Raw genomic sequence first — 19,875 nt, 5'->3', positions numbered from 1 at the left:
ATCTAGATATGCTTTTCAGCAAAGGATATCAAGATAATGAAGCAAATTAGATAATAGAAGTAAATTAGAAAGTTGTTTAAATTGGCATGCTCTATCTAAATCATGAAAGAAAAAATGTGGGTTTCATATCCCTTTAAATATCCCTCCCACTTCCTCATTACCCCAGGCATTCTTTGCCTTTCGTCACGTTAGGTGGCAGAGAAGTGTCAGAAGATTCGGAGAGTCCTGAAAAAGGGTATCTGCCATTCGAGATAGGGCTGGAGTTTTAATTAGTCATGTCAACCTCTCAGTGAGAGTATTGATGAAAGAGTCTGGAGATGCAGGAATTTTTTTTCTGAGAAATCATCCAGACTACTGCTAACAGCTCCTAAGCAATCAGTGTTGACGAGTTTCACTGCCTGCTTTCTGTCACTCAAGTCCATGTCAGGAGCTCTGCTATAAGACTGTAACACTTGAGAGGCTGTGTTCTGTTCCACAGCATGGATCCTGGAAGTAAGATTGTTTCCATTTTTACACATAAAACGCTATAACAGGGTCACAGTGTAGCTCCTTTATACCTTGATAGGATCCAGGGTTAATATACGCTGAAGGGGGTTTATTGAACAGTTGGGGTTAATCAGTGTATTAATTATTTACACTCTGCTTTGTGTGATTTTTTTTTCCTGTGCTGATAGACTGTGTGTTTTTGGCTGGAACAAACAGGTTTCACTTTAGTTTTTGAAAGTGTTGCACAGCTCCTATTACTTGCTGTACTTGTAATAACAGGGGAAGTACTTTCTTGCCTTCCATGTGTAGTCTATGTTCATTTCCTCCATTCCGGCTGAGACTTGAACCTGAGAAGAGCATTTCCTCTGTTAACTGTCTGGGTCTAGGAGGTGGTGAGTGCCCCAGCCATTGGGAGTATAAAGATGCAGTTTTCTATAATAAATTTTTTTTTTTTTTTTTTTTGTTTAGTTTTTTTCCGTTTTCAAAAGCTTTATTGATAGTCAATGAGAGTTACATGATGAAAGAAATCAAATGAAGGCCTCGAGTGCCCATGGCTCAACAATATAAACAAACAGATCAGGACATTGCTAATAAATAGGCATAGTTAGTCAATGAACAGATAACAGATTCTTTCAATCGAACAACATACAATACAAATTTAAAGTGCCACTAAGGGCTAATAGTCCTCGATATATCTAGTATAATGAATAGGGGTGTGGGGAGGGGAGAAGGAAGGGGTTTTACAGGCACGGGGATTACCAAGAAGAACATTGTCATCTATCGTAAAGGCTAGGTCAGTCTGTGGACAGGAGGTTGTGTTTCCAAACCGTTCAAATAAATCTGAATTACCCAATTTGTAGAAGATATCCCTCTCCATAGTGTATAAGTAAGCCATTGAACTACAAATTTTGGACCAACTGGGGGGGGGGGAGTTCTTCCACTTACAAGCTATAGCATGTTTAATTGACATGAAAAGATATATACATACTGTATGTACGAGTGATATTTCGGTAGGGTGTACTCCTATGTGTAATAAGGCTATAGCAGGCGATCTATGGAGAGATATGCCTATTTTGGACAATACTAGAAAACAAGCGTTCCATAAGGGGCAGAGCTTGGGGCGTTCCATAAGGGGCAGAGCTTGGGGCGTTCCCACCATATATGCATCGTGTTACCTTTCTGGCCACAGTTTCTCCAGCAGTCAGGAGACGCACTCTGAAACATTTTAGATAGTCTGGTAGGGATATAATACCAGTACCAGTTTATAGAAGGTTTCGTATAGAGTTGTGCAGTGGATAGCCTTCTGCGTGAGTTCTAGGGTACGCCCCCAAGTATCTGTCTCTACTGATGTCCCTAGGGGGGACTCCCACCATTGGAGATGGGCCGTTGTGTCTGGGGATGAGGTATAGCCTAAAAGGGTGTAATGGAAGGACAAAGGCCTACAGAGTCTGTTGCCCTGATTCAAGACGGACTCCCAGGGCGTCAGTGGACGGGCCAACGTGGTCTTGAACCCCCAACTGACCAAAAAACTTTTAATTCTGTGATATTCGAATGATAAGTATCGCGGGAGTAAGAGGTCAGCTCCAAACTGGGAAATGTTTTTAAAGCTATCCTTCAGGGTAGTGAGCCAGATGTCCGAGACTGTAGTGGCCTCCAGCTGGGCCCATTTAAGTGGGGTGGGTATACTGCAAACCCGTAAGGAAGCCATCAAGAGAAGTTATAGGGGAAGGGTGTGGGGTTATATGTGGGGAATGACAGAGTTTGTCCCAGAAAGTGAGGCATTCATGGATAATAGGATTTATCAAGTTTAGTTCTCTGCGACAATGCGGAGGGGTCCATATCAGGTCACGTAAATCTAAGTTAAAAGGCAGTGAAGCCTGTTCAATGGCTCTCCATCTGCACATGGAGTGTTTAACTCCTCATTGTGCAACATGAGTGAGCATTGCTCCCTTGTAGTATCTTAACACAGAAGGAGATTTTATACCTCCACAGTTCTTAGGGAGCTGAAGTATTTTGTGTGCCACTCTGGGGGGCTTACCATGCCAGATGTGTTTGGTAAGTTCACTCTGAAATTGTACAAGAATGTGTTTAGGGACCTTACCAAGGAGACACCGGAACAAGTATGTAAGCCTAGGTAGGAAGGACATTTTCAAAGCTGCTATCCTACCTAACCATGAGACATGGGTCAGATTCCAATTATTTTTGAAGGCTTGGCCACTTCTGGGTTCATCCCAGTTTATTAGATTCCAATCAGACAATATAACCTTGTTGGCTTACATCAACCATCAGGGGGGAACGAGAAGTTCCTTGGTGATGAAGGAAGTATCTCAGATTCTGGAGTGGGCAGAGGCCCACAGCTGTTTGCTGTCAGCGTTCCACATTCCCGGGTGTGGACAATTGGAAGTTGGATTTTCTCAGCAGACAATCCTCCCATCCATGGAAATGGTCTCTCCATCCTGAGGTGTTTGCCGAGATATGCAGCAAGTGGGGCACGCCGGAGATAGATCTCATGGCGCCCCCTCTAAATACCAAGCTACCCAGGTACGGGTCGAGGTCGAGGGATCCCCAAGCAGATCTAATAGATGCACTAGCAGTCCCCTAGAGGTTCAAACTCATATATCTTTTTCCTCTATTATTTTTCCTCGAGTGGTGACCCGCATCAAGAAGGAGCGGGTATCAGTAATCCTGATTGCTCCATTGTGACCACGAAGTATGTGGTTCGCGGATCTAGTGGGGATGTCCTCATTTCCTCTGTGGAAGTTACCTTGTCACAGAGACCTGCTGATACAAGGCCCATTTGTTCATCAAAATCTAGATTCTCTGAGGCTGACTGCGTGGAGATTGAACGCTTAGTCTTTTTCTCTGAGTGTCATTGATACTCTTATTCAAGCTCGTAAACCAGTTACTTGGCGTAGATACCATAAGGTGTGGAGGACCTACTTATTCTGGTGTGAAGAGCGTGGTTTTTCCTGGCACAGAATTAAGGTTGCCAGGATCTTATCTTTTCTCCAGGATGAGCTGGAGATGGGCCTTTCTGCTAATTCCCTGAGGGGACAGATTTCGGCCCTGTCGGTTTTATTGCACAAGACACTGGCTGAGCAGTCCTTTAAGGCTCTGATTAGGATCAGACCATGTTTAGATCTGGGGCTCCTCCTTGGAGCCTAAATCTTGTTCTTCGTGTTTTGCAACAGGTTCCGTTTGAGCCTCTGCATTCCGTTGACATTAAATTGTTATCTTGGAAGGTTCTCTTTTTATTGGCTATTGCCTGTCCACGCAGAGTTTCTGAGATCTCTGCTTTGCAATGTGAGCCCCCTTATCTGATTTTTAATGCAGATAAGGCAGTTTTACGTACTAAATTAGGTTTTCTTCTTAAGGTTGTGTCAGATTGCAAAATTAATCAGGAGTTTCTGGTTCCTTCCTTGTGTCCTAATTCTTCTTCATCGAAGGAACACTTCACAATTTGGATGTGGTTCACGCCTTGAAGTTCTATCTTCAGGCTACTAAGAAGTTTAGACAATCTTCCTCTTTGTTGTCTATTCATGGAAGCGTAAGAGGCAGAAGGCTACTTTGACTTCCCTATCTTTTTGGTTAAGGAGTGTCATCCGCTTAGCTTACGAGACATTGGGACATTGTCCTCTTGGGAGGATAACGGCTCATTCCACTAGAGCAGTGGCTTCCTTCTGTTCCTTTAAGAACGAGATCTCTATGGATCAGATTTGTAAGGCGGCTACCTGGTCCTCCGTACATACTTTTTAAATTTTTTACAAGTTTGATGTTTTTCTGAGCTTTCTGAGAAAAGTTTTGCAGGCTGTGGTGCCCTCAGAATAGGGTCCGCCTCTTCCTTTTTGTCCCTCCCGTTATTCATTCAGTGTCCTCTAGGGCTTGGGTATAGTTTTCCCAACAGTAAGGAATGAAGCCGTGGACTCTTACTACCTTAGGAAGGAAAACGTAATTTATGCTTACCAGATAAATTCCTTTCCTTCCGTATAGGGAGAGTCCACGGCCCCGCCTGTTTTTTGTTGTCTATGGACCGTCCCCTATTATTTATTTTATTCTTCTGGCACCATTTATACCTTAATGTTTCTCCTACTTTTTCCTTCGGCAGAATGACTGGGGTAATGAGTAAGTGGGAGGGATATTTAAGCTTTTGGCTGGGGTGTATTTGCCTTCTCCTGGTGGCCAGGTGTTGTATTTCCCAACAGTAAGGAATGAAGCCGTGGACTCTCCCTATCCAGAAGGAAAGGAATTTATCTAGTAAGCTTAAATTATGTTTGTTTGTTTGTTTTTTTTTAAAAAGTTGGTACTTGCACTCACATAGCCCACAGCGGATTAGCATGAACATATAAACAAGATTCACATAGTCTGAGGACATAGTTACATGCACCAGAGAACACTACATGCAGTTTTATTTTTCAGATGGGCCTTTCTTAACAGGCATTACCAATGTGTGCTGCTCCCATTTGGTCTGGCACCAGCACCAAGAATCTTCTCAGAGGTTCTCTGAGCTCTCTTGTCCATAGTGAGACCTCAGGCTCAGCAGTAGCTTTTTACCTACACTACATTCTGGCACATGCTGTTTTTTTTTAGATAGCTCAGAAACATAAAACATTTTTTTTAGTTTCTTTGTTCCCATGGTTGGAAAATCAACCTCCAGAACAGTTCTCTACTGCCACATACCAAAGAAGTCTTTCTGGGCTTCATCATAGTCTCTTTAATATTGAGACTATCTCTCACAGATCCTCGCAAACTCATTTTGCAGAATCCCTGTGCTCTACTACATCAAACACTTATTCCCACACTGCTTCAATGCATGGAAGTAGTTGGTAGCAGCTTCAGAAGCTATTCCTATTACCAGATTCCACTGACGTTCTTTGCAGCTTTAAATGTTACAACAATGAAATGGAGATTTCATTAGTCTGTCTCAGAAGATCTCTTTAGAATTCAGGACAAGACCGTCCCTTTCTTGGTGGCAGACTAATGATATAGGGAGCTTCTTTCCTCCATCTAAATTGGGTAGTATTTACTGTGGACTGCCCAGCGGTCTGGGGTTCCCAGAAAGTCCAGGGACCTTTGGTCTCCTTGTGAGGCAAAGTTTCTGGTTGTTATATATATATATATATATATATATATATATATATATATATATATATATAATATCGCTAAGTTATTTATCAATCAATAGTTTTTTTGATGTAAATGTATAAAAATGGTAGCTATGTTAAAATGAGGCTTGGTTTTGTAATGAGACAAGGTATAAAAGCGTAGGAGAAGTGTGGTATGACTTTCTATGACTACGGGGAACTCCCGAAACGTGTCAGTGACGTCATACAGCCCCACAGGTTGTATTGTCAGCCGTTTTTAATTTGCAGTCTGGTTATGCGGCAGCAAACATTCTGTACTTCTTTTTTTTTTATTTTATATGTTCCAATAAAGAAACTCACCTTTTACCTAGAGCCGGACTGGAGGTTTTATAGTTTTCAAGGCTTCAGATTAACATCTTAGAGCTCTGTGCTATATTCAGGGCTCTCCAGAGTAGGCCCCTGTGAAGACTGGAGTCTTTTCTGAGTTTTTATGTAGACAATGTCACAGTAGTGGCTTACATCAATTACAAAGGTAGTGCTTAAAGTGCCTAATCAATGAACGAGGTAGCACGCATACTGACTTGGGCAGAAAGCCATCATTTCATGATTTCAGGTATTTACATTCCGGGTGTGGACAATTGGGAAGCAGACTTTCTCAGTCATCAGTATTTTCACCACTACAAATGGTTTTTGAATTAGGAGATATATTGTGAATTGTTGGGGAAGGCCAGACATACAATTTATTGCTTTTCACTTGAATTACAAGCTACCCTAGTATTGTGAGAGATCTTGAGATCCACAAGTGACTCCATTAGATTCACTAGTGATTTCCATTTAATCTGATTTACATATTTCATCCTTTTGTTTTACTATTGAAAATAATAGCCATGATAAAACAGGAAAGGGCCTGAGTGATTTTAATTGTTCTTCCATGGCCTGCAGGACATGGTTCACAGATCTGGTACAACGATCTTCAATCTAACCTTCGAGTCTTCCTCTCAGGAAGGACCTTTGCTCGCAAGGTCCCTTCTTCCATCAAGATCTCAAGTCTCTCAGATAGGCTTTTTCCGACCAAGTGAGAGACTCTTTGATTCAGACAAGTAAGCCTGTTACAAGAGGAAACACAAAGTCTGGAATGCTTTCATTTCCTAGTATCTAAGAATTAACATTGGAACTCTTTCAGATTTCTCAAATTCTTAATTATTTTTTATTTTTATTTTTTTTGTATAATGGCCTAGATAAGGGTTTATCAGCCAGTTCCCTTAAAGGCCCTATTTCTGCTCTTTAATTCTTCTATCACAAAAAAGATTTTGAGACTTTCAAGCCTTTTTTTGAGATTTGATCAAAATAAGACCATTAACTGGATTTTAAGGGTTTCTTCAGGCTCAGCTATTTGAACTTATGCATAGTCGGAACATTCAACTGTTGTATTTAAAGGTTCTCTTTCTCTCAGCCATTTCGTCACCCAGACAAGCATCTGAGCTTTCTGCTTTATCTTGTTATCCTCCTTAATTGGTTGTTTTATCAGGATGAAGCAGTTTTACTCTTTCCTTCCTAAGGTTGTTTCTTCTGAAAACATCAATACAGAAATTGTAGTCCCATCTCAGCCCAGCGCCAAAAAAACACTAAAGAGAAATGGCTTCATAACTTGGAATGTAGCTTTAAATATTTATCTTCAAGCCACTAAATAAATCAGAATTTCTTCTCCTTGCTTATTCATTTCTCAGATCCCCCACAAGGGACAGAAAGCTACTGCAATCAACTTGGCAGCAAGGCTTAAAGCGTACCTAGTAGTGAGGAAGTCTCTCCCTAAATGAGTTACTGCTCAGTCTACCAGAGTAGTCGCTAATCCTGGGCTTTTAGAAATTAATCTTCCCTTGAACAGTTGTGCAAAGCCGCTACTTAGTCATCTTTTCATACCTTTACCAAATTCTACCATTTTGAAACATTTGCCTCTTCTGAGGCTGCAGTAGTAACTCTACCTGAGTTAACTGATTTCCCTCCCTATTTTATGGTGGTCTCATGGACTTCACAGCTTGGGTATAGGATCCCAAATGTTATTGCTTGTGGGCAAAATTTATGCTTACCTGATTAATTAGTTTCTTTCATGATGGTGAAAGTCCACTTGACCCAACTTTGGGTTTTTTCCCATAACAGTTGGCGGCAGTACCAGTTTGCACTTTTTACCCAGCTTTTCCTTTCCCACTTTCTTATTTCACATTTCTCTTGGCTATATGCATGACAAAGGAATCATGGGAAGGTGGGAGGGGTTAAAGCCCTGTTGCGTGGGGTATTTTGCTTCCTGTTTTAGGACTGGATAGCTTGTGGACTCTAACCATCATGAAAGAAATGAATCTATCAGGTAAGCATAAATTTTGCTTTTAGCTTAATGTTGTCTTAAACTTTCACCAGATGGTCCTTAAAATCAGTCGGGTGGTACGCCCATAAAATAGGTCCTGTGAGACAAGACTGGAAAGTAACTGAAAACATGATTTTGTTTTTATTTTATTTTTCAAAGATTAAAAAAACTACATTCTTTGGTACACTAAATTATGTGCATTAAAGATGAATTATTCATTTCTAAGTGCGTTTAAAGGGGCATAAAAGATAAATGATGAAATGCTCTAATGTGCATTATTATTACACTATTGCTTGCATAGAAGTTAAACACATAAAGTTAGCTCTAGAGCAGCAATGCTCTTTTGCTCCAGAGAACACAGCCGCTGATCGATGGCTACACACATATGCCCCCCCTGATTGGCTTGTGTAAGGCATGGCTACTGCAGAGAGGATTACAATCAGCCAATCAGAGGCAGCCTATGTGTATAGCCAGCAATCATCTTAAAAGTATTAAAGGGACATGAAACCCTATATGTTTTTATCATGATTCAGATAGAGAATACAATTTTTAAAAAGTTTCCAATTTACTTCTATTATCAAATTTGCTTTGATCTTTTGTTATTCTTTGTTGAGGAGATATATCTGCATAGGTAGCGTGCACGTGTCTGAAGCACTACATGACAGGAAATAGTGCTGCCATCTAGCGCTCTTGCTAATATATAAGACTGTTGCAGAACTGCTGCCTTATAGTGCTGCAGACACGTGCACACTCCTGAGCTTACCTTCCTGATTTTCAACAAAGGATAACAAGAAAACTAAGAAAATTTGATAATAGACGTAAATTGGAAAGTTGTTAATTCTATCTGAATTATGAAAGAAAAACGTTGGGGTTTTATTTTTATTGATGTTTTATGTACCCTTCTAATTCATTTAAAGAAATAATTTTTAAATTAATATTTGTAATAATACTGCCTTGTAAACTATGCTTATTAGCTCAAAATTAGCCATGTATTTATTTTAGATCACAATTTGCTATAAATCTGTTCATTAAATAGATCACAATTTGCTATAAATATGATCATTAAATAGATCACAATTTGCTATAAATATGTTCATTAAATAGATCACAATTTGCTATAAATCTGTTCATTAAATAGATCACAATTTGCTATAAATCTGTTCATTAAATAGATCACAATTTGCTATAGTTCTGTTCATTAAATAGATCAAAATTTGCTAGAAATCTGTTCATTAAATAGATCACAATTTGCTAGAAATCTGTTTATTAAATAGATCACAATTTGCTATAAATCTGTTTATTAAATAGATCACAATTTGCTATAAATATGTTCATTAAATAGATCACAATTTGCTAGAAATCTGTTCATTAAATAGATCACATTTTGCTATAAATCTGTTCATTAAATAGATCACAATTTGCTAGAAATCTGTTCATTAAATAGATCACAATTTGCTATAGTTCTGTTCATTAAATAGATCACAATTTGCTAGAAATCTGTTCATTAAATAGATCACAATTTGCTATAGTTCTGTTCATTAAATAGATCACAATTTGCTATAGTTCTGTTCATTAAATAGATCACAATTTGCTAGAAATCTGTTCATTAAATAGATCACAATTTGCTATAGTTCTGTTCATTAAATAGATCACAATTTGCTATAAATATGTTCATTAAATAGATCACAATTTGCTATAAATATGTTCATTAAATAGATCACAATTTGCTTGAAATCTGTTCATTAAATAGATCAAATTTTGCTATAAATCTGTTCATTAAATAGATCACAATTTGATATAAATCTGTTCATTAAATAGATCACAATTTGATATAAATCTGTTCATTAAATAGATCACATTTTGCTATAAATCTGTTCATTAAATAGATCACAATTTGCTAGAAATCTGTTCATTAAATAGATCACATTTTGCTATAAATCTGTTCATTAAATAGATCACAATTTGCTAGAAATCTGTTCATTAAATAGATCACAATTTGCTATAGTTCTGTTCATTAAATAGATCACAATTTGCTAGAAATCTGTTCATTAAATAGATCACAATTTGCTATAGTTCTGTTCATTAAATAGATCACAATTTGCTAGAAATCTGTTCATTAAATAGATCACAATTTGCTATAGTTCTGTTCATTAAATAGATCACAATTTGCTAGAAATCTGTTCATTAAATAGATCACAATTTGCTATAGTTCTGTTCATTAAATAGATCACAATTTGCTAGAAATCTGTTCATTAAATAGATCACAATTTGCTAGAAATCTGTTCATTAAATAGATCACATTTTGCTATAAATCTGTTCATTAAATAGATCACAATTTGCTAGAAATCTGTTCATTAAATAGATCACAATTTGCTATAGTTCTGTTCATTAAATAGATCACAATTTGCTAGAAATCTGTTCATTAAATAGATCACAATTTGCTATAGTTCTGTTCATTAAATAGATCACAATTTGCTAGAAATCTGTTCATTAAATAGATCACAATTTGCTAGAAATCTGTTCATTAAATAGATCACATTTTGCTATAAATCTGTTCATTAAATAGATCACAATTTGCTAGAAATCTGTTCATTAAATAGATCACATTTTGCTATAAATCTGTTCATTAAATAGATCACAATTTGCTAGAAATCTGTTCATTAAATAGATCACAATTTGCTATAGTTCTGTTCATTAAATAGATCACAATTTGCTAGAAATCTGTTCATTAAATAGATCACAATTTGCTATAGTTCTGTTCATTAAATAGATCACAATTTGCTAGAAATCTGTTCATTAAATAGATCACAATTTGCTAGAGTTCTGTTCATTAAATAGATCACAATTTGCTAGAAATCTGTTCATTAAATAGATCACAATTTGCTATAGTTCTGTTCATTAAATAGATCACAATTTGCTAGAAATCTGTTCATTAAATAGATCACAATTTGCTAGAAATCTGTTCATTAAATAGATCACATTTTGCTATAAATCTGTTCATTAAATAGATCACAATTTGCTAGAAATCTGTTCATTAAATAGATCACAATTTGCTATAGTTCTGTTCATTAAATAGATCACAATTTGCTAGAAATCTGTTCATTAAATAGATCACAATTTGCTATAGTTCTGTTCATTAAATAGATCACAATTTGCTAGAAATCTGTTCATTAAATAGATCACAATTTGCTAGAAATCTGTTCATTAAATAGATCACATTTTGCTATAAATCTGTTCATTAAATAGATCACAATTTGCTAGAAATCTGTTCATTAAATAGATCACAATTTGCTATAGTTCTGTTCATTAAATAGATCACAATTTGCTAGAAATCTGTTCATTAAATAGATCACAATTTGCTATAGTTCTGTTCATTAAATAGATCACAATTTGCTAGAAATCTGTTCATTAAATAGATCACAATTTGCTAGAAATCTGTTCATTAAATAGATCACATTTTGCTATAAATCTGTTCATTAAATAGATCACAATTTGCTAGAAATCTGTTCATTAAATAGATCACATTTTGCTATAGTTCTTTTTGAGTTGAGCTGTACATTAGTCTACAAATGTGTGTCCCCTGCTGCAACATGTTAAGAGATTGGTCTATTTATCTGATTTGTTTTGCTCCCTTTTTCTTGCAGTGGAGTTGTGGAGTACGATGCTGAAGGTTTTACCAAACTTACTCTGCTGTTGATATGGAAAGATTTCTGCTTCCTGGTTCACAGTAAGTAGGTCTGGCCCCAGGCAAACACTTAGAACTTTGTAAATGATAAATATAATGACGTGGATTAGTGTCAGTATTTGGGGGGAGCAGGTGGGGTTTTTTGTTTTTTGCACAATCAGCACAAAAATAAAGAAAAGTATTATGGTTGTTTTTGTCTTCAAAATAGAGACAAAAGATGACGTCTTCCACTTTACCTAGATAGAAATAAATATTTGTAGTGTATTACTGTTTTTTATTTTCTTTATTAAAGCGACAGTCTACTCCAGAATTGTTATTGTTTTAAAAGATAGATAATCCCTTTATTACCTATTCCCCAGTTTTGCGTAACCAACATTGTTATATTAATACACCTTTTACCTTGTATCTAAGCTTCTGCAGACTGCCCCCTTATCTCAGTGTTTTTAACAGACTTACATTTTGGCCAAGCAGTGCTGACTCATACATAACTCCACTGGCGTGAGCACAGGTATCTATATGGCACACATGGAATAATGCCCTCTAGCTGTAGAAAAACTGTCAAATTCATTCAGATAAAAGGCGGCCTTCAAGTGCTTAGAAATTAGCATATGAGCCTACCTAAGTTTAGCTTTCAACTAAGAATACCAAGAGAACAAAGCAAATGTGATGATAAAAGTAAATTGGAAAGTTGTTTAAATTTGCATGCCCTATCTGAACCATGAAAGTTTAATTTTGACTGGACTGTCCCTTTAAAGGTAAAATTGGCTTCACTGTATTAAACATCATGTATAATCCCTATTATCCTTCCAGTTACTCACCAACCCAATATAGACCCCCTTTTTGGGGGGGAAATTGTCAGTGGGCAGTACAATCAGGAACGGACTGCCCTCCCTGTTGAAACTATGCAGAGCACACTCTCATGTGGGTGCTTTGTAATATTAAATACTGTGCACATTATAGTAGCCCTGAGACGCAAGAGCGCAATACAACTATTTCAGGTACAGTGATATTTTTGGGAACACAGGTTAACTCCAGTCTCCAAGACTTGTTGATAAAGCACATTTGCTGTCCAGGAGAAGCGGTGTCCTCTTCCACCAAACAGTGAATGTGCTTTTCCTGTACTGAATAGGTTAAGCTCGTGTTCAAATCTCATTTAATAAGGGACATTGCCATATTCGATTACTGATGTTGTGAAGCCTTAAAACACATACCCACACCTGACACCCTTTGTTTTGAGCACAGAATAGCTGCCTTTAAAAATAAAATCATGATTCAAATAGAGAATACAATTTTAAACAACATTCCAATTTATTTCTCTTATTTAATTTGTTTCATTCTTCAGATATCTTTTGTTGAGGAAATAACAATGCCCATGGGTGAGCCAATTACATCAGGCATCTATGTGCAGCTACTGAGCCTATTTAGATATGCTTTTCAACAAAGGATATCGAGAGAATAAAAAAATATGTAATAGAAGTAAATTGAGAATTTATTTAAAATAGCATGTTATTTCTAATTCATGAAAGAAAAAAATTGGGTTTAATGTCCCTGTAAGTTACTCCAAAAAAATTCAGAACATAAAAAAAAAAAAAAAAGATTCTCCCAAAAAAATAACAATGACCAATTAGAGATTTTAAGTGTGCCGTATTTAACTGACAGTCCAGAATTTTAACTGCCTCTATATTTAATAAATGTAAGGTAGAAAAACTAGACACCTTGCTGATTGGGTCAGATCTAGGGTCAAATTTAAATGGACAATAAAGAAACAATTTTAGATTTTAATATAAAAACATTTTTCTTTCCTATGACATGGAGAGTCCACGACGTCATTCCAATTACTAGTTAGATATTCAACTCCTGGCAAGCAGGCGGAGGCAAAGAGCACCCCAGCAAAGCTGTTAAGTGTAACTGCCTTACCCATAACCAGGGATAGGCACAGACAAAGGCTGTGGCGGACATTTTCCAAAGTACAGACCTTAGTGAAGGACACCAAGGTACATTTGAAATTAAAAACATTTTTTTATAGTGCTTGGTGTTATTATACTGACGCAGATACCACTGACCCTATAACCAGCCCTTCTCTGGCTATTCCCATGTGCCAGTGTCACTACTGTGTCATTAAATAGTGCTGGGTGTTATTATACTGATGCAAATACCACTGATTCTATAACCAGTCCTCCTCTGGCTATACCCATGTGCCAGTGTCACTACTGTGTCATTATATAGCGATGGGTGTTCTTATACTGATGCAGATACCACTGACCCTACAACCAGCCCTTGTCTGGCTATATGCATGTGCCAGTGTCACTACTGTTCCTTTGTATAGAGCTGGGTGTTATTATACAGATGCAGATACACATCCAGTATTTCGCTCAGGCTTTATTTATTCCATAACTTTTCACCCAATATCGCTAGCAGTCTCTTGACAAGTCACTAATTTTATTCACACTACATATTTTTTTTTATTCCTATTATTTAATCAGAAAGAAAATATACACTAAGGTTGTGGCGGACACTGCAAGGGCTAGTCACGGACACCAGTGTCCGTGTACGGACACCTTGCCTATCCCTGCCCATAACCCCCAGTCATTCTCTTTGCCTCAGTCAATGGAGGTTGTGCGAAGTTAGTGTCTGAAGAATTTAATCCTTTTATGGATACTTTTCCCTGCAAGCAAGGATTGGGGTCTAGCTGTGTCCACATCAATCTCTTGAGTAAGAGTAGTGGTGGCTTTTAGCAGTTAAAAGGTGGTGAGGCAGTCCTTTGCTTTACTTTTAACACTTTGCTACCCCTTTGTGGAAAGCCAGAGTTGGTTACTCTGTTCTTTCTTTTCCTACAGGTCCATGACAGGGAGCATAGTGCCTGCCACGCCTTTTTTCTCTGCAGAGAAATGTTGCACACTTTATTTTCAGTACGGTCACGTGACACCTCGCACTTTTGGTTTAGCGGAGCGGTGCCATTGTGACCAGACTGATACGCAGTAGAATTCAGCTCTTCAAGTGGAGGCTGCAGTTGGTCTCTACGAGCGGATCGTATTGCTGAGCAGGTCAGGACTCCATTCCTATTACTAGTGGGGTATTATCTTGGCGGTAGGAACCTCAGGCAAGCTGAGGTATTTTTGGTCTAAAAGTTACTTTCCTCATTTGATCTTTAATAAAAATTTAAAGCATTTTATTTTTCTTTCATTGCCTTTTTTTACTTGTGGAAATTGTTAGCTATGGATCAGTCCAGCTTCATGGATACATGTTTACTTTGTTTTGAAGCCCAAATTGTTTTGCCTATGCAATTTTGTTCTTCTTGTTTATCTAAGACCTTAAAATTTAAAGACAAATTATTCCCTTCTGAGCCTAATGTTTCTCAGGATAATGCTGTGCATGACATGACTCAGCTTTCTCCTGAAACGTCCCAAGCCTTAGTTGTTTCTCATACTGTGCCTTCTGTGTCCTCTCATCCACCTGGGGGTATTTATTTACCTGGGGATTGTTCCACTCAGGTTTCGTCTGCAATAACAGCGGCTTTGTCAGCTTTCCCTTCATTGGGTAAGCGTAAGAGAAAATCTAAACACTTGCCTGATGCTAAGGCTTCTGAGTTTAGAACTGCATTAGCCACTCTTGCTCAGATGATGAAGAGAATACTTCAGTAGCTTCTGAAGGTGAGATCTCAGACACTGACACTTTAGCAGAAGAAATCTTCAGAATCTGAAGAAGTTAATTTTAGATTTTAGCTTGAGCACCTCCGGTTACTATTGAAGGAGTCTATGATTCCCCATCTTCTGAGGAGGTTTTTCTGGTACCAAGGAAGATGTCTAAAATTATTGCTCAGAAATGGGATTAACCAGGGGTTCCTTTTTCTTCTTCCCCTGTTTTTAAGAAGATGTTTCCTGTGGCTTACTCTATTCGTGACTCATGGCGCACTGTTCCTAAAGTAGAAGGAGCTATTTCTACTCTCGCCAAGAGAACTACCATTCCTATAGAGGATAGTCGCTCTTTTAAGGACCCAATCGATAAGAAGCTTGAGGCTTACTTAAAGAAGATGTATTTCCATCAAGGGTTACAGTGGCAACCATCAGTGAGTATTGCTACGGTTGCAGGAGCTGCATCTTTTTCGTTCGATGCATTATCTGATCTTATTTTAGAGGAAACTACAGTAGAGGAGATCCAAGATAGTATCAAAGTTCTTAAATTAGCCAATACTTTTATCTGCATTGCCAATATGCAGATAATTTGTCTGGGAGCTAAGATGTCTAGCTTCACGGTCCTATCTCGCAGGGCTCTGTGGTTAAAATCTTGGTCGGCCAATGTCTCTTCTAAGGCCAAGCTTTTGGCTTTGTCTTACATGGGAAAGTCTCTGTTTGGACCTGGTCTGGCAGAGATCATTTCAGAGATTACAGGTGGAAAGGGATCTTTCCTACCTCAGGACAAGAAGAACAGACCTAGAGGTCGTCAGACTTCTAATTTTCATTCCTTTTGTAACTTTAAGGGACAAAAGTCCTCCTCTGCCTCATCTAAACCAGATCAACCCAGATCTTCTTGGAAATCCAACCAGCCCTGGAATAAGGGAAAACAAAGCAAGAAGCCTTCTGCTGACTCTAAATCAGCATGAAGGTTCCGCCCCCGATTCCAGTGTGGATCAGGTGGAGGGCAGGCTTTCTCTTTTTTGTCAAGCCTGGATACACAATGTCCCAGACCTTTGGGCGTTGGACATAGTATCTCAGGGTTACAGAATGGGATTCAAGTCTTGCCCTCCCAGAGGCAGATTTCTCCTGTCAAGACCATCCTCAAACCAAATAAAGAAGTACATTTTCTTAAACTGTCTAAAAGACCTATACTCTCTGGGTATTATTGTTCCTGTCCCTCTAGCAGAAAAGGGTCTAGGATTCTACTCAAATCTATTCCCAAAAAGGAGGAAACTTTTCGACCAATTTTAGACCTCAAGTGTCTAAACAAATTCCTCAGGGTTCAGTCTTTCAAGATGGAAACTATTCATTCTATACTTTCTTTAATACAGGAAGGTCAGTTTATGATGACCATAGACCTGAAGGACACATACCTTCACGTTCCCATTCACAGGGAACATCATCAGTATCTTAGGTTAGCCTTTCTCGACATACACTTCCAATTTGTTGCACTTCCATTTGGTCTGGCCACGGCTCCCAGAATATTCACAAAGGTTCTGGGGGAACTTTTGGCTGTGATCAGATCCCAGGGAATTGCTGTTGCGCCCTATCTAGACAGCATCTTGGTTAAGGTGTCATCTTTTCAACTAGCCCCATCTCATACAGAGATTCTGTTGTCTTTTCTACATTCCCATGGGTGGAAGGTGAATTTGAAAAAGAGTTCTCTTGTTCCATCTACCAAAGTGTGTTTCCTAGGGACCATAATAGATTCGCTGTCCATGAAGATTTTTCTGATGGAGGTCAAAAAAGACAAGCTTATTGCTTCCTGCCTTTCCAGTCTGCCTTTCGTCCATCTGTGGCCCAATGCATGGAGGTGATTGGACTGATGGTGGCATCCATGGCCATTATTCCTTTTGCTTGGTTCCATCTATGACCGCTGCAGCTTTGTATGCTCCGTCAATGGAACGGAGATCGTTCGGATTTAACTCAATGGATAAATCTGGACCCTCTGACAAGAGACTCTCTCGTAGTGGGAGTCACAGGAACATCTGTCTCTGGGCACTTGCTTTCTGAGACCTTCCTGGGAAATTGTGACTACGGAGGCCAGCCTGTCAGGCTTGGGTGCTGTTTGGGGACCTCTAAAGGATCGGGGCCTGTGGTCCCGGGAAGAGTCCTCTGCTCCCATAAACATCTTGGAGTTGAGAGCTATCTTCAATGCCCTATTAGCGTGGCCTCAACTGTCAGTCCAGTTTATAAGATTTCAATCGGACAACATTACCTCAGTGACTTAAATCAAACACCAGGGAGGGACTCAGAGTTCCATAGCCATGAAGGAGGTGAATCGAATTCTCCAGTGGGCGGAAGCCCACGATTGTCTCCTATCTGCCATCCACATTCCAGGAGTGGACAACTGGGAAGCAGATTTTCTGAGCAGATAGAGCTTTCATCCCGGGGAGTGGATCTCCATCCGGAAGTGTTCTCTCAGATAACCCTCAAGTGGGGGGTTCCAGAGTTGGATCTGATGGTGTCTCGCCAAAGTTCCAAAGTACGGTTCAAGGTCAAGAGGTCCTCAGGCTGTTCTGATAGATGCTCTAGCGGTTCCTTGGAGGTTTTCTCTGGCTTATCTGTTTCCTTCGTTTGCTCTCCTTCCACAAGTCATCGCTTGTATCAAACAGTAGAGAGCATCAGTAATTCTAATAGCTCTTGCATGACCTTGCAGGATCTAATTTGAGGATCTGGTTCGGTCATCTCTACCTCCTTGGACGTTACCTCAGAGGAAAGACCTACTTCAGGGTCCTTTCCTCCATCCAAACCTAGATTCTCTGAAGCTAACTGCATAAAGATTGAACGCCTAGTTCTGTCTAAATGTGTTTTTTCAGAAGCGGTCATTAAAACTATGATTCAGGCTCAAAAACCGGTTACTCACAAGATTTACCATAAGATATGGCGTAAATATCTTTATTGGTGTGAATCTAAGGGGTTCTCCTGGAGCCGGTTGAGGATTCCCCGGATTTTGTCTTTTCTTCAGGATGGACTGGATAAGGGTTTATCGGTCAGTTCTCTAAAGGGTCAGATTTCAGCGTTATCTATTCTTTTGCACAGATCTACCAGATGTTCAAGCCTTTGTACAGGCCCTTGTTAGAATCAGGCCTGTGTTTAAACCTGTTGCTCCCCCATGGAGCCTTCATTTAGTTCTTAATGTTTTTTTTTTTGTTTTTTTTTCTGAAAAAAAAACTTTATTGTGTCAAGATGCAGCATACAATATTTAGACAGTTTAAGCATGGTACAGAGGAGTAAATATAGACTCAATTCTTATACAACCTATTCCGTTAAACACAAGTTTTGTTATGGAGATGATAAAAGTGTTCTTGATGTAATGCAATCCTTCTCCTCCATTTGTGGGAGTGTTCTAGTTCCTTTATGCAACTTGACATTTCTTCAATATAACATTCGACAATACAAACAAAAAAACAAATTCAGAATATAACCATCATATTAATTATAATCATTGTTGTTATTGTTGTAAACCTACGAAAGGCGTTAAGCAAAGGCTTGTGTGTGGGATACAAATAGTTCTTAATGTTTTACAGCAAGATCCGTTTAAGTTTATGCATGTTGTTGATATAAAACTGTGATCCTGGAAGGTTTTGTTTCTTGTGGCCATTTCATCCGCTCGCAGAGTGTCTGAGCTTTCAGCTCTGCAGTGTGATTTCCCCCTACCTTATTTTTTATGCTGATAAGGTAGTTCTTTGTACTAAATTAGGGTTTCTCCCTAAGGTAGTATAGGATCTAAACATTAATCAGGAAATTGTTGTTCCTTCTCTTTGTCCTAATCCTTCTCAAAATGAAGTCTTTTGCATAACTTGGATGTTGTGTGGGCTCTAAAATTTTACTTACAAGCTACTAAAGATTTTCTTCTTCTGCCCTGTTTGTTACGGCTCATTCCATTGGGGCTGTGTCCTCGTCTTGGATTTTCAAAAATTAAGCTTCTGTTCAATAGATTTGCAAGGCGGCAACATGGTCCTCTCTGCATACTTTTTCCAAATTTTCCAAATTTGATACTTTTGCGTTGGCTGAGGCTTCTTTTGTGAAAAATGTTCTTCATGCGGTGGTGCCTTCTTTTTAGGTCCTCCTGCCTTTTTTCTCCCTCCCTGTTCATTCTGTGTCCTTGGGTATTGGTCCCCACTAGTAATTGGAATGACGTTGTAGACTCTTCATGTCATAGGAAAGAAAAGAAAATTTATGCTTACCTGATAAATGTATTTATTTCCGGACATGGAGAGTCCACGACCCCAACCTCTTTTAATTATAATTCGACAGTGTTTTTGTGTAAACTTCAGGCACCTTTTCACCCTTGTGTTTTCTTCCTTTTCCATTTCCTTCGGCTAAATGACTGGGGGTTATGGGTAAGGCATTTACACTTAACAGCTTTGCTGGGGTGCTCTTTGCCTCCTCCTGCTGGCCAGGAGTTGAATATCCCACTAGTAATTGGAATAACGTCATGGACTCTCCATGTCCGGAAATAAATACATTTATCAGGTAAGCATACATTTTTATTTATTATTTTCATTATTTTCCCCCTTTTCATAAAATGTATCTCGAAAACATTGTGGATGTTCTCAGAGCTGGGACTGCACACTGCAGACTTCT

The 19,875-nt window shown here is 38.6% G+C and overlaps 1 protein-coding gene across 2 annotated transcripts in view; it reads left to right on the top strand.

Annotated features, from left to right (window-relative positions):
- BABAM2 (BRISC and BRCA1 A complex member 2) overlaps positions 1 to 19,875 on the top strand; it is an 896,806-nt gene that overhangs the window by 675,071 nt on the left and 201,860 nt on the right. For both annotated transcript variants that reach the window (XM_053712651.1, XM_053712652.1), the window contains exon 10: positions 11,571 to 11,653. In XM_053712651.1, the coding sequence (XP_053568626.1) occupies positions 11,571 to 11,653 (83 nt within the window). The remainder of the gene's footprint in view (positions 1 to 11,570; positions 11,654 to 19,875) is intronic.

Source organism: Bombina bombina, chromosome 4 (genome assembly GCF_027579735.1).
Source record: "Bombina bombina isolate aBomBom1 chromosome 4, aBomBom1.pri, whole genome shotgun sequence".
NCBI classification, from domain to species: domain Eukaryota; kingdom Metazoa; phylum Chordata; class Amphibia; order Anura; family Bombinatoridae; genus Bombina; species Bombina bombina.
This window is presented reverse-complemented; position numbering and strand designations above follow the sequence as displayed.